Source organism: Coregonus clupeaformis, chromosome 16 (genome assembly GCF_020615455.1).
Source record: "Coregonus clupeaformis isolate EN_2021a chromosome 16, ASM2061545v1, whole genome shotgun sequence".
Lineage (NCBI taxonomy): Eukaryota > Metazoa > Chordata > Actinopteri > Salmoniformes > Salmonidae > Coregonus > Coregonus clupeaformis.
The window spans coordinates 55631401-55646593 of NC_059207.1; the positions used below are offsets into that span (position 1 = coordinate 55631401).

At 42.3% G+C, this 15193-nt stretch overlaps 1 protein-coding gene across 1 annotated transcript; it reads right to left on the minus strand.

The window, feature by feature from the left end:
• Window positions 1–11923: 11923 nt before the first annotated feature.
• spring1 (SREBF pathway regulator in golgi 1) lies at window positions 11924–15193 on the minus strand. Its single transcript, XM_041901661.2, has 5 exons — window positions 14474–15193; window positions 14094–14250; window positions 13748–13899; window positions 13280–13393; window positions 11924–13155 (listed from the first exon to the last, which is right to left on the minus strand). Exons 1-5 carry the CDS (start codon window positions 14564–14566, stop codon window positions 13072–13074), a joined length of 600 nt encoding a protein of 199 aa, XP_041757595.1. The 5' UTR covers window positions 14567–15193; the 3' UTR covers window positions 11924–13071.

Consider the following 15193-nt stretch of genomic DNA (forward strand, 5'->3'; position numbering starts at 1 on the left):
AACTTAATATTTAATAAAGTAATATTTGTTTATTTTGAGTTTGACCATTCATCCTTTGTCACATACTTGGATTGGTAATGGAATAATCTATTGTTTCATGATTGTCATTTTGTTGGTGACTAGGTACAAAAAATTATTATTTTATGTGTGTGCGATCATGTTCCCAAGTGTTCATACGTACTGTCTGTAGCTCAGCTGGTAGAGCACGGCGCTTGGAACGCCAGGGTAGTGGGTTCGATCCCCGGGACCACCCATACACAAAAAAAAAATTATGCACGCATGACTGTAAGTCGCTTTGGATAAAAGCGTCTGCTAAATGGCATATTATTATTATTATTATTATTATTATTACTGTGTCCATTACATTGTACATTTTGAATTTCCCCAGTGTTCATCTGTGTTCTCCTTGTGATCAAATTGGAGACGGTACAAGCAGCACCCCAATCTGGAAACATGGACAAGTGTCGGAAAGCTTTAAACAAGATCGTAGAGCTTTCCAACCTGTCGGATCACAAAGCTGGCATCCTCCGGACTTCTTACGTAAGTAACAAGATGTAACTGAGTTGGTTCGGTGAATATCTTTGCCTGAAACTTGACCTGATGCCTGGCCTTTAGCTCAGTGGGCTAACACAATCTTGAGGACCACAGGGGATCAGGGTTTAAACACCGGTTGGTCACAGTGACAAACGCAAACTCCCCACTAAATAACTAAAGGTTGCGTAGTGTTTTCTCAGAACAGTATTTCGAACACTGCTGAGTATCATTCATGGGAAAGCTACAACTGTAACTAACGGCATTTTATCTACCAAAACAAGTACTGCTCACTTGCAAGAGCATTGAGGGATAGTCATGCTCTTAACTCGCCTGTGTAACTACTGTGTATTATTATTGTCTACCAGCCATCGCTCTCTGTTATATTCAGTAGCAATTAGCCTGGGGATGAGGCTAACTGTGTAATAACCACTGATTCAGATGATAAACTTTAGCAGTATATGTTTATGCTGCTGTGTTTACTGCCAAGCTGCAAGTAATGTGCAATTGAATTGAATGTCCACTGTTTTATGCGCTTCCAGATCAAAATAAATGTCTTCGCAACCGATCAGCAGGCCCCAGGCATGGATGGGATCCCACCGGCAACCATCACTGTCTCCACCCCTAAGGTGAAGCTACAGAACATCCACAACAGAGCCATGCTTTTCCACTGGCACATCGACACAGTAACCAAATACATGACTGACCTGTTGGAGGTCTCAGACAATAAGACTCAGATACTCCTGTGGCTCCTGAAGGATTCCATGAACCGTCTCCAGAACCTCTCTGGCTGCATAGAGAAGCTCTTGCAGATCCTGGACCCAAATACCACTACTATGTCCATCAAGGTGCCCCAAGACGTGTCCCGTGATGATTATGAGAAGAAGATCTATGGCTGGGCAGTGCTAGACCGGCATAAGGACTTTCTGGCCATGGTGTTGGAAGTTGCTGGCTTTATGGTTAATACTGTGTGTGAGGGTTAGAGAGAGTGATTGTTTGTCACTTAAGGGTGATTTTAGGATATATATTCCAATTCATTCAGGGATTTTATGTACAGTTGAAGTCGGAAGTTTACATACACCTTAGCCAAATACATTTAAACTCCGTTTTTCACAATTCCTGACATTTAATCCTAGTAAAAATTCCCTGTCTTAGGTAAGTTAGGATCACCACTTTATTTTAAGAATGTGAAATGTCAGAATAATAGTAGAGAATGATTTTATTTCAGCTTTTATTTCTTTCATCACATTCCCAGTGGGTCAGAAGTTTACATGCACTCAATTAGTATTTGGTAGCATTGCCTTTCAATTGTTTAACTTGGGTCAAACGTTTCGGGTAGCCTTCCACAAGCTTCCCACAATAAGTTGGGTGAATTTTGGCCCATTCCTCCTGACAGAGCTGGTGTAACTGAGTCAGGTTTGTAGGCCTCCTTGCTCGCGTATGCTTTTTCAGTTCTGCCCACACATTTTCTATAGGATTGAGGTCAGGGCTTTGTGATGGCCACTCCAATACCTTGACTTTGTTGTCCTTAAGCCATTTTGCCACAACTTTGGAAGTATGCTTGGGGTCATTGTCCATTTGGAAGACCCATTTGCGACCAAGCTTTAACTTCCTGACTGATGTCTTGAGATGTTGCTTCAATATATCCACATAATTGTCCTTCCTCATGATGCCATATAGTTTGTGAAGTGCACCAGTCCCTCCTTTGTCCCCATGTGCAGTTGCAAACCGTAGTCTGTCTTTTTTATGGCGGTTTTGGAGCAGTGGCTTCTTCCTTGCTGAGCGGCCTCTCAGGTTATGTCGATATAGGACTCGTTTTACTGTGGATATAGATATTTTTGTACCTGTTTCCTCCAGCATCTTCACTAGGTCCTTTGCTGTTGTTCTGGGATTGATTTGCACTTTTCGCACCAAAGTACGTTCATCTTTAGGAGACAGAACGCGTCTCCTTCCTGAGCGGTATGATGGCTGCGTGGTCCCATGGTGTTTATACTTGCGTACTATTGTTTGTACAGATGAATGTGGTACCTTCATGCATTTGAAAATTGCTCCCAAGGATGAACCAGACTTGTGGAGGTCTACCATTTATTTTCTGAGGTCTTGGCTGATTTCTTTTGATTTTCCCATAATGTCAAGCAAAGAGGCACTGAGTTTGAAGCTAGGCCTTGAAGTACATCCACAGGTACACCTCCAATTGACTCAAATTATGTCAATTAGCCTATCAGAAGCTTCTAACGCCATGACATCATTTTCTGGAATTTTCCAAGCTGTTTAAAGGCACAGTCAACTTTGTGTATGTAAACTTCTGACCCACTGGAATTGTGATACAGTGAATTATAAGTGAAATAATCTGTCTGTAAACAATTGTTGGAAAAATTACTTGTGTCATGCACAAAGTAGATGTCCTAACCGACTTGCCAGAACTATAGTTTGTTAACAAGAAATTTGTGGAGTGGTTGAAAAACGAGTTTTAATGACTCCAACCTAAGTGTATGTAAACTTCCGACTTCAACTGTAAGAATGCTGTTCATTGACTACAGCTCAGCCTTCAACACCATAGTACCCTCCAAGCTCATCATTAAGCTCGGGGCCCTGGGTCTGAACCCCATCCTGTGCAACTGGGTCCTGGACTTCCTGACAGGCCGCCCCCAGGTGGTGAAGGTAGGAAACAACACCTCTACTACGCTGATCCTCAACACAGGGGCCCCACAAGAGCACGTGATCAGCCCCCTCCTGTACTCCCTGTTCACCCGTGGCCACCCACGCCTCCAACTCAATCATCAAGTTTTCAGATGACACAACAGTAGTAGGCCTGATTACCAACAATGGCGAGACAGCCTACAGGGAGGATGTGAGGGTCCTGGCGGAGTGGTGCCAGGAAAAGAACCTCTCCCTCTACGTCAACAAAAGGAAGGAGCTGATAGTGGACTTCAGGAGACTGCAGAGGGAGCACGCCCGCATCCACATCGACGGGACCGCAGTGGAGAAGGTGAAAAGCTTCAAGTTCCTCAGCGTACACATCATTGACAATCTGAAATGGTCCACGCACACAGACGGTGTGGTGAAGAAGGCTCAACAGCCTTCTCAGGAGGCTGAAGAAATTTGGCCTGGCCCCTCAGACCCTCACAAACTTTTACAGATGCACCATTGAGAGCATGCTGTCGGAGTGTATCACCACCTGGTACGGCAACTGCACCGCCCGCAACCGCAGGGCTCTCCAGAGGGTGGTTCGGTCTGCCCAACGCATCACCGGGGGCACACTGCCTGCCCTCCAGGACACCTAAAGCACCAGATGTCACAGGAAGGCCAAAAAGATCATCAAGGACATCAACCACCCGAGCCACGGCCTGTTCACCCCTCTATCATCCAGAAGGCGAGGTCAGTACAGGTGCATCAAAGCTGGGACAGAGAGACTGAAAAACAGCTTCTATCTCAAGGCCATCAGACTGTTAAATAGCCATCACTAGCCGGCCTCCACCCAGTACCCTGCCCTGAACTTAGTCACTGTCACTAGCCGGCTACCACCCGCTTACTCAACCCTGCACCTTAGATGCTGCTGGACTATGTACATAGACATGGAATCACTGGTCACTTTAATAATGGAACACTGGTCACTTTAATAATGTTTACATACTGTTTTACTCATTTCATATGTATATACTGTATTCTACTGTATTCTAGTCAATGCAACGTCGACATTGCTTGTCCTAATATTTATATATTTCTTAATTCCATTATTTTACTTTGAGATTTGTGTGTATTGTTGTGAATTGTTAGATACTACTGCACTTTTGGAGCTAGGAACACAAGCATTTTTGCTACACCCACAATAACATCCGCTAAATATGTGTATGTTACCAATAAACTGTGATTTGATTTGATTACACTCAACATGACTCAGGTCATTGCGTTATTTCCGTAGTAGTTGCATCACTTTCTTGCACGTAAACTTCCTGAAGTAGAGAAATAGCTACATTTAATTAGAATAATAAAGGATTATTCAGTGGATAGTTAGACATGTAATTCATCAACAAACTCAAGATGGTGTTTAGTTAACCATGTAAAAAGGAAACACATCTTGATTTATTTTTCTATGGTGGTTTCACCTAGTATGATACCACATTGTAAGATACGGTATCGAAGAAGTTTGTCATATCCGCAGTACTTTTTCCACCATATGATGAAGCAAGACGAGAATAAGGCTGTGGCCACACTCATTTGGCTGAGCAATTCATTCTTAGCTATATTACTGACAACATAAGCAAGAAAAACTGAAGACATGACATATGAGATTTTCTATAGGAAGTCAACAGCAGGTAATATTATGCAACTGTGTGCCCACAGCTACATTACAACACATTACAGCAATAAACATTTAATTCTATTAGATTGAAAATTATACACAAAAAGAAAGCACTACTATCTGACACCGTGTGTACTTTCATAATGTCTTTCAGTATTTTAAAATATTGTTATGAGGAAACAGTGGAGCAATACACTGCTGCAGGAGTTCCGGGACTTCCTGGTTTGGGTGGAATCTATAGTCGATTCCAGAATACCATAGATTCTAGAAGCCCTAAATCCTGGTGTGAGGAATCAGGTCTCAGGATTCACTCATTTGGAGGCTGGCAGTAGTATTTATTTTTGAATCATATTTTATTTATTATAATGTTAATGTACTGTATTAGGTGAATTTTCTTGAAGATAATTTATTTGTCTTAAATGTTATTTATTCAGGTATATTTCATCCAAATACACTACCGGTCAAAGGTTTTAGAACACCTACTCATTCAAGGGTTTTTCTTTATTATTTTTTACGATTTTCTACATTGACTATGAAATAACACATATGGAATCATGTAGTAACCAAAAAAGTGTTAAACAAATCAAAATATATCTTATATTTGAGATTCTTCAAATAGCCACCCTTTACCTTGATGTCAGCTTTGCACACTCTTGGCGTTCTCTCAACCAGCATCACGAGGTAATCACCTGGAATGCATTTCAATTAACAGGTGTGCCTTCTTAAAAGTTAATTTGTGGAATTGTTTTCCTTTTTAATGGGTGGAAGGGAGGGTGGGGGGGGATTGTATATATACAGAAGATGGTATTTTACCAAATAGGGCTAAGTCCTACACAGGAATGGAAGACCCAGAGTTACCTCTGCTGCAGAGGATAACTTCATTAGTTATCAGCCTCAGAAATTGCAGCCCAAATAAATGCTTCACAGAGTTCAAGTAACAGACGCATCTCAACATCAACTGTTCAGAGGAGACTGTGTGAATCAGGCCTTCATGGTTGAATTGCTGCAAAGGAACCACTACTAAAGGACACCAATAAGAAGAAGATACTTGCTTGGGCCAAGAAACTCGAACAATGGTCATTAGACCAGTGGAAAGTTGTCCTTTGGTCTGGAGTCCAAACTGAAGAGTTTTGGTTCCAACCGCCGTGGCTTTGTGAGACGCGGTGTGGGTGAAAGGATGATCTCCACATGTATATTTCCCACCGTAAAGCATGGAGATGGTGTGGGGGTGCTTTGGTGGTGACACTGTCTGTGATTTATTTAGAATTCAAGGCACACTTAACCAGCATGGCTACCACAGCATTCTGTAGAAATACGCCATCCCATCTGGTTTGGGCTTAGTGAGACTATCATTTGTTTTTCAACAGGACAATGACCCAACACACCTCCAGGCTGTGTAAGGGCTATTTTACCAAGAAGAAGAGTGATGGAGAGCTGCATCAGATGACCTGGCTGCCACAATCCCCCGACCTCAACCAAATTGAGATGGTTTGGGATGAGTCGGACCGCAGAGTGAAGGAAAAACTGCCAACAAGTGCTCAGCATATGTGGGAACTGTTGGAAAAGCATTCCAGGTGAAGCTAGTTGAAAGAATGCCAATAGTGTGCAAAGCTGTCATCAAAGCAAAGGGTGGCTATTTTAAGTATCTCAAATATAAAATGTATTTTGATTTGTTCAACACTTTTTTGGTTACTACATGATTCCATATGTGTTATTTCATAGTTTTGATGTCTTCACTGTTATTCTACAATGTAGAAAATAGTAAAAATAAAGAAAAACCCTTGAATGAGTAGGTGTTCTAAAACTTTTGACCGGTAGTGTATATATTTGTATATTGTGAAGTATTGTTTAATATTTAACAGCACCTTTTAAAACAAATTCAGAATTTGAATGTATGGATCATTTCTCTCAGCTAAATTAGGCATTTTGTGGATGCTTTCTTAGGAATTAGTCCAAAGTTAAAACGTATTACCAGTTCATGATGTCCACCTCGACAGCATTACTGTTTTCTTAGAAAGCTGAATGTATCAGGACTTTGGAAAGTCCATCTTCTGTAATAATAATGATGCAATAACAATACGGTTGCCAAACAGTGTCATGTGGTGTAGTTATAATAGTTTGGCCTAAATGAAACTGTTTGCTTGTTAGTGGACAGACCTAAACTGTGTTCCCTTCCCATGATATGGTAATTAATCAAATTGCCACGGAAGAAAATTTGTCAGGTCAGGTCCTTAATATATGCTCTAATTACAACATGGATTTAGTTTTCTTAGCTTTCAGGATGATTCATTTTTTTGCTCCAGCCATGTTTCCCATGTGGATGCTTTACTTCAGCCTGGGACTGGGAAAGGCATGGAGAGGTATAATCTGTATAGGGCTACTGTGCATCCCAAATGGCACCCTATATACCAGTACCCTACACAGTGCACTACTTTTGACCAGAGCCCATAGGACCCTGGTCAAAAGTAGTGCACTATGTAGGTAATAAGATGCCATTTGAGTGTGAGACTAGCCTAACTGGGGTGTTTTCATTCCACCGATTCTGCAACTGTTTGGACTAAAACTAGAGTTTCTATTGGACAAAATCGGGTAAGTCCCGCCCTGTTTCGTTCTGTTTGCTTCCGTTTAAGAAACATTTTGCAACAAAATCGGCAGAATGAATACACCCCAGTGACTCTGACTCTGGTAAGACAAGGGGCGGCGGTCTGTGTATATTTGTAAACAACAGCTGGTGCACAAAATCAAATACTAAGGAAGTCTCGAGGTTTTGCTCGCCTGAGGTAGAGTATCTTATGATAAGCTGTAGACCACACTATTTACCAAGAGAGTTTTCATCTATATTTTTCATAGCTGTCTATTTACCACCACAAACCAATGCTGGCATTAAGATTGCACTGAATGAGTTGTACAAGGCCATTAATCAACAGAAAACGCTCATCCAGATGCAGCGCTCCTAGTAGCCGGGGACTTTAATGCAGGGAAACTTAAATCCGTTCTACCTAATTTCTACCAGCATGTTAAATGTACAACCAGAGGGGAAAAAACTCTAGACCACCTTTACTCCACACACAGAGACGCATACAAAGCTCTCCCTCGCCCTCCATTTGGCAAATCTGACCATAACTATATCCTCCTGATTCCTGCTTATAAGCAAAAACTGAAGCAGGAAGCACCAGTGATTCGGTTAATAAAAAAGTGGTCAGATGACGCAGATGCTAAGCTACAGGACTGTTTTGCTAGCACAGACTGGAACATGTTCGGGGATTCTTCAGACAGCATTGAGGAGTACACCACATCAGTCACTGGCTTCATCAATAAGTGCATCGATGATGTCGTCCCCACAGTGACCGTAACGTACATACCCCAACCAGAAGCCATGGATTACAGGAAACATCCGCACTGAGCTAAAGGGTAGAGCTGCCGCTTTCAAGGAACGGGACTCTAACTCGGACGCTTATAAGAAATCCCACTATGACCTCCGACGAACCATCAAACAGGCAAAGAGTCAATACAGGTCTAAGATTGAATCATACTACACTGGCTCTGACGCTCGTCGGATGTGGCAGGGCTTGAAAACTATTACAGACTACAAAGGGAAGCACAGCCGCGAGCTGCCCAGTGACACAAGCCTACCAGACGAGCTAAACCACTTCTATGCTCAGCTTGAGGCAAGCAACACTGAAGCATGCATGAGAGCACCAGCTGTTCCGACGACTATGTGATCACGCTCCTCCGTAGCCGATGTGAGTAAGACTTTTAAGCAGGTCAACATTCACAAGGCCGCAGGGCCAGACGGATTACCAGGACGTGTACTCCGAGCATGTGCTGACCAACTGGCAAGTGTCTTCACTGACATTTTCAACATGTCCCTGACTGAGTCTGTAATACCAACATGTTTCAAGCAGACCACCATAGTCCCCGTGCCCAAGAACTCTAAGATAACCTGCCTAAATGACTACCGACCCGTAGCACTGACGTCTGTAGCCATGAAGTGCTTTGAAAGACTGGTCATGGCTCACATCAACAGCATAATCCCAGAAACCCTAGACCCACTCCAATTTGCATACCGCCCCAACAGATCCACAGATGATGCAATCTCTATCGCACTCCACACTGCCCTTTCCCACCTGGACAAGAGGAACACCTACGTGAGAATGCTATTCATTGACTACGCTCAGCATTTAGCGGGGCACATGCCTCTTCCCCCTAAGAACTAAGATTTGGCTGGGTCCTCAATCCTCTCTACAACTGCACCTGGACTTCCTGACTGGTTGCATCCCGCCAGTGGTAAGGGTGTCAACTCTTGGCCACTGATCCTCAAAGGCCCTCAGGGGTGTGCGTGCTAGACCCAGTACATCACTGGGGCAAAGCTCCCTGCCATCCAGGACCTCTATACCAGGCGGTGTCAGAGGAAGGCCCTCAAAATTGTCAAAGACTCCAGCCACCCTAGTCATAGACTGTTCTCTCTGCTACCGCACGGCAAGCGGCACCGAAGTGCCAAGTCTAGGTCCAAAGACTTCTAACAGCTTTGTACCGGCCATAAGACTCTGAACAGCTAATCATGGCTACCCGACTATTTGCACTGCCCCCACCCCATCCTTTTACGCTGCTGCTACTCTGTTAAGTATTTATGCATAGTCACTTTAACTCTACCCACATAACATATTACCATTTATATATATATATATATATATATATATATATATATATATATTTGTTGCCTGTTTTGCATGTTATTCTGGCATTAATACGTGTCACATATCAGTTTGCAAATAATTCTCAAAAAGTTCTACAGCTGCACCATCGAGAGCATCCTGACCGGTTGCATCACCACCTGGTATGGCAACTGCTCGGCATCCGACCGTAAGGCGCTACAGAGGGTAGTGCGTACAGCCCAGTACATCACTGGGGCCAAGCTTCCTGCCATCCAGGACCTATATACTAGGTGGTGTCAGAGGAAGGCCCAAAAAATTGTCAAAGACTCCAGTCACCCAAGTCATAGACTGTTCTCTCTGCTACCGCACGGCAAGCGGTACCAGAGCACCAAGTCTAGGTCCAAAGGGCTCCTTAACAGCTTCTACCCCCAAGCCATAAGACTGCTGAACAATTAATCAAATGGCCACCCGGACTATTTACATTGACACCCCCACTCGCTGTTTATTGTCTATGCATAGTCACTTTACCCCTACCTACATGTACGAATTACCTTGACTAACCTGTACCCCCGCACATTGTCTTGGTACCGGTACCCCCTGTATATAGCCTCGTTATTTTGTGTTAATTGTTATTTAATTTCTTACTTTAGTTTATTTAGTAAATATTTTCTTAACTCTATTTCATGAACTGCATTGTTGGTTAAGGGCTTGTAGGTAAGCATTACATGGTAAGGTCTATACCTGTAGTATTCGGCGCATGTGACCATAAAAAAAAAAAAAAAGATTTGAAAAGACTAATTATGAACGGAATTTAGAATGTTTGTAAGCATAGAAAAAGTGTGATTTATCAAACAATCGTACAAGCGTCATACACACACTGGTAGGAGATAACCATAGATAAATACCAATATTGTTTTCAAAGCCTCAGTGCTCGTGAGCGACCTTGGCTGTTTGCATTTCGAAACTCCCCTAATTAACCATATATGGTCAAAATCATCCCTTTAACACGTGGGGAATATACAACGGCGCAAACAAAACAAGCTAAGAAAAAAAGCTTATGAGACTGAAATAGAGGTGCTAATGTCAGAGATTGAGTTCAACCAAAATGTTTTATTTCACTCGCTCAGTTGTGGCTTAACCAGTAAAAATAAAAACATAGCTACAAAGAGAGGACCATTAGGACAATTCAAGTTGCTTTACCAATGGCATATATATTTCAAATGAGTGACTTTTGCCTGTTGTGCGATGGTGTATGGAAATTGTATGTTACTGTTTGTTTTCCTGATTATTGCATCCAAAACATTGGCTCATCAAGGGCTCCGAGATGCCGATCAGCAAGCTCCCGCGGAAATTTGCCCATTGCCAAAAACCCGAGGGTGGATAGGGACAGTGGCGATTTTAGCATGTAAATCTTGATGGGACAAACTCCCCATTATTTTGTTGTTGATGCATGCCAGCAAAGCCTCTACACAACACAACACTAAACAATATATTAATTGTACTATAACGGTGACAAACAGTGCCCACAAACTGTTAGGGCCTACATAAAGCTGTCCCAACAGCAGAGCTTTCTTTTCAGCACAATGGAGTGAATCCTTACCACTTCTACACCTAGCTATCTGCGGAGCCTTGTCTGGCAGCGAAACAGTTAATTCAGCCTAATTTACTGCCTTTTTAAAAAACATAGCTGATATGGCTGACTTGCTTAAACAAATGTGGTTTCTACTGACAATTGAGATGTACAAACTATGGCATAAGGGAACGATGAGCAGATAAGAGGCAATCCGTAATTTCGATTAAGACATTAATGAGCGTGCTAGGACGGACGTAGTCAATATAACTATTTGTTCAGCACTTGAAATGTACAGCGACAGAACTCAGAACATAGGCCGTTCTTACAGTATTCTCCCTGTACACCAAGTCAGAACCGTAGGATAAATAAAGGGGGCATATAAGCAGACAATGAAAGCTCTTACAATATTCGATGATTACATTTCTCTAAAACATCAGTTTTTAATGTCCCGTTGGTAGGATAGTCTCGAAAGGAGATCATCCAGTTTATTCTCCAGTGATTGCATGTTGGCCAATTTTAGAATAGTTTCTATGCAATATTTAAACATGAGGCCCCTGGTGTCCAATCATTGTATTCCAGGGTGTATTTCACTTGCCTGAAGACTCAAACTGAATTCTTCCACTGCTCTATGCTTGCTAAATACTTCAGACTAAGACTGCCATCCTTGAAGTCGTTTGTGGTGATGTAAAAATCAGGGGTGTTGTACAAAACAAAGTCATCAGCTATTGGCTCATCTCTACCAATCAGCAGAATATGAAAAACGCTGCTTTACCCATGTGTTCTGGCTATGGTCCAAACCATTGGTTTCTGGGACCAATCCGAATGGTTAGAATGCGTTTGATTCTAGAAATCGTCGGGGGGGTACTCAGATCAGATCCAGACTCACTGCAGAGAAGAACTTCCATGGGCGTGGCGTAGCATTTGGCTGGAGCAAGGACTTTGCGTAGCCAGGCAAGTATAGCATAGGCAGGTGGACAGAGCATGGTAAAGCAGATCAAGCTGTCAAACCCATGTCAAAATGATAGGTAACAATAGCACAGCAGAAAGAAAATGTATGTATATTGACAATGAAAAAAACTATGTTGAAAAAGTTATTTTGTCATATATTCAATCAAAATATGCCAATTCTACATGTTGATACAGCGCTCTGACCCCGGATAAACTATAGGGTCTTTAGTCATCATAATATAGAATCCTTTCATAGTGTAAAATAGATACAATTTCTTTACAAAATTCAATACTGATAATTATTCTGAAAAGGTCTGAACAACGCAACGTAAACCATGAGCTGATTACTTTCAGTCACATTATTAAATAGCCATCAGACAATATGCATGCACGACTACACACAAGTGCTGACACATTCTTTGTAGTTTGTTTTTCAACATTGAAGACTTAACTAATATCATCCTTAAGTACATTGATCAGGCTTGAAATAAAAACCCTAATAACATGGGTTTAATGTTAAACAACTTAAACAGGGAGGGACTTAACCAATAAGACACCCACATTTTAGTTCTGTTGCGAAACGTTTTTAAACACTTTCAGTTGAATGCCCTAATGAACACGACCATGACGTGGAACAATGGCCGCATGAGGCGAATCCCAACTGGTGAGTGAATGAGACCTGATGATCATCAATGATGAAGTTATGAAGCTATGCACTTATGAAGTGTAAATAATATAGCAGAATCACATACAGTATTTGTCCATAGTTGTGAGGTTACAATAGTGTTATTCCGAGACATATGTAGAGACGATTACTCACATTATTACATCGAAAGGTAATGGTGTCCGTTATTGTCAGTCAAAGTTGGCCAAACTCCCTCTATACAGTATATGGCTCTGGTGTTCTTGGTGGCAACGTATGGTATCAGACTGTTCAAGGCCGGTATGTGGACACAAGATGAAGCCTGTCTTCTCAAGGAGCATCAAGGTGTCTCTCTTGGCTCTTAGTTGGACTGTTATTAGTTTCTTTACAGTCTCCTAGGTCCCAGAGGATCAAACAATCATATAGGCAGGAGTTCAGGTGGACTTTCTCCATAACAGTATTTTGCTTGTGGATTTCTGTAGGTATTTTCATGTTGGACACTCTGCATGATCAAAATGAGAGGGTAAACACAACCATTAGAATGTTTTTCTTGCCATCTCTGCATGAAAGCATTTGGGTAAGGTCAGGGAGGTATGTGTTTGTTTCATGTACACAACTCAACCTACCTGCGATGAAGTCCGACACTTGGCTAAACACAGCTCAAAGTGGTCCTCCACAGCCGTGAAGAGGTTCTGGAAGCCGTCTGCAGCTCTGTTCAGGAAATGCTCTAGTAGAGGTTGCTGAGAGAGAGAGGGAGAATGAGGGAGAGAGGGGGAAAGTGGGGGGGGGGTAGAGTAGAGAGAACATCAGAGAGAGAGGGAGAGTGGGGTGAAGAGAACATCAGAGAGAGAGAGAGAGGTGTAAAGATCTAAATCTGGTATTTCTCACATGGATTAGATATAACTCAACCACTGCAAAAGGTTAAGATGAAAACAATGTAGAGTTTAAGAGTCAAAGGTAAGATAGAGATCTGATACCATTGACTGAAAAGTCATGCATCCAACAGATGTGCATACAAAAGTAGCAAATTCTCATTTGGAACAAACTATTTTGCTATTGTGTGCAGCACAACAAGAGTGCCACAGTTTGAATACCTTATCAGGCTGGAGGCAGCAGGACACACAGTACTCGTAGATGTTACAGCAGCCGTTGGCCAGACAACTTTTACAGATGTACTGTCTGGAGCTCAGAGCGTTGACATTACAGCAACCATTCACCAGCAGATCCTTCCTCTCACACACATAACCTGGGGGACATTCACATACAATGGATTAGTCAGTGACTTGAATATTGAAGTGGTCTTTAATAATAACTAAATAACTCAATGATAATAACCAATGATAGGATGTAAGGAATCGTGGAAATACTGATTGAGATAAATCCATTATTTCCTAAGGGATTACAAGTGAGTGAATGAGTCCAGTTAGGTTTATAACTTACCCAGTTCATCTGTGAGCAGTGTCTTGCCTTGAATGGAGTTCCGGCACTGAGTGATCGGCCTGCTACTGTTGCCCAGGTTAAACCTGACCTTCCATGGGATCCGGTGGTCCGGATCCCTGGCCTCCAACAGGGTGCGATCCCGTATGGTTCTCTCCTCCTGCATAACACAACACAATTCATCTCACACACACATCTTGTATAGCCAAAAGGCAAGCCCTTGCAGCACAACAGACAATCAAATGTGATTTGACAAACTAGCCCAGAGCTGGACCTCATAGACTCTCTGTCTAGGGTAACGTAGGCCTATACAGACAATGAGAATATCTGTTTTCCAGTTCTTTGAGCTAGACATAAATCTGAGATGTCAAGAGTTTAAATACCTGTTTCAGGGTACTGGTTAAGAAGTAGATCAAAGACAGTCCAAACACCACACCTAGCACCCAACGTTTTCTCAGTAATCTTCGTAGCACCATGGCATGACCTTCTTAGGAGATCCCTGCAACTACCCAGTCCAGCCAGAGGAATTGAATTGCAGGAATGATACTATAACTAGCAAGGTGGATAAACTGTTCAGTAGAGACTTGCAGTTCAACTGGGGTGTCTGGCTATGACAGAGTAACTGTTTGGTCAACACCATAACCGCAAACTAACCAATTTTGCTGGCTAGCTAGCTAACGTTAGCAATGCTAGGCTAGAAACTGTGGTAGCTACTTAGGTAGCTGTGAATACATGCGCTGTAAAAAAAAACAACAACAACGATTTCCGTAGTGCTAGGTAGCTAGCTACAAAGTAAATATTAGCTAGCCGTTTTGGATAAAGACTGCTTTGTTAGCCTGTGAACAAGCTAACGACACTAGGCTAGCTAGCTACTGTACTCATCCAGCTGCTAGAGTTAGCATTAGCTAGCTAACGTTAGTTACCTGCAGTGAGATTCATAGCTAGTTGGCTATAACTCTACAAGACACCTGTTTCTGACAAATAACATCTCTTTCTGACATTCACTTCAGAGAAATGACAGAGAAAGCCTCTGAAATAAACAAACGTTTTTGTCCCATGAACTCTGACGTCCACCATCAAAACAATTTCTAAACACGGATGTG

Excerpts from the sequence above, each read along its gene's own strand:
- spring1 (XM_041901661.2), bottom strand. The coding sequence starts at position 14,566 with ATGGTGCTACGAAGATTACTGAGAAAACGTTGGGTGCTAGGTGTGGTG. Across the intron at positions 13,900-14,093 it reads ACTGCTCACAGATGAACTGG|GTTATGTGTGTGAGAGGAAG; the intron begins GTAAGTTATAAA and ends AATGTCCCCCAG. Across the intron at positions 13,156-13,279 it reads AGTGTCGGACTTCATCGCAG|AGTGTCCAACATGAAAATAC; the intron begins GTAGGTTGAGTT and ends TTGATCATGCAG.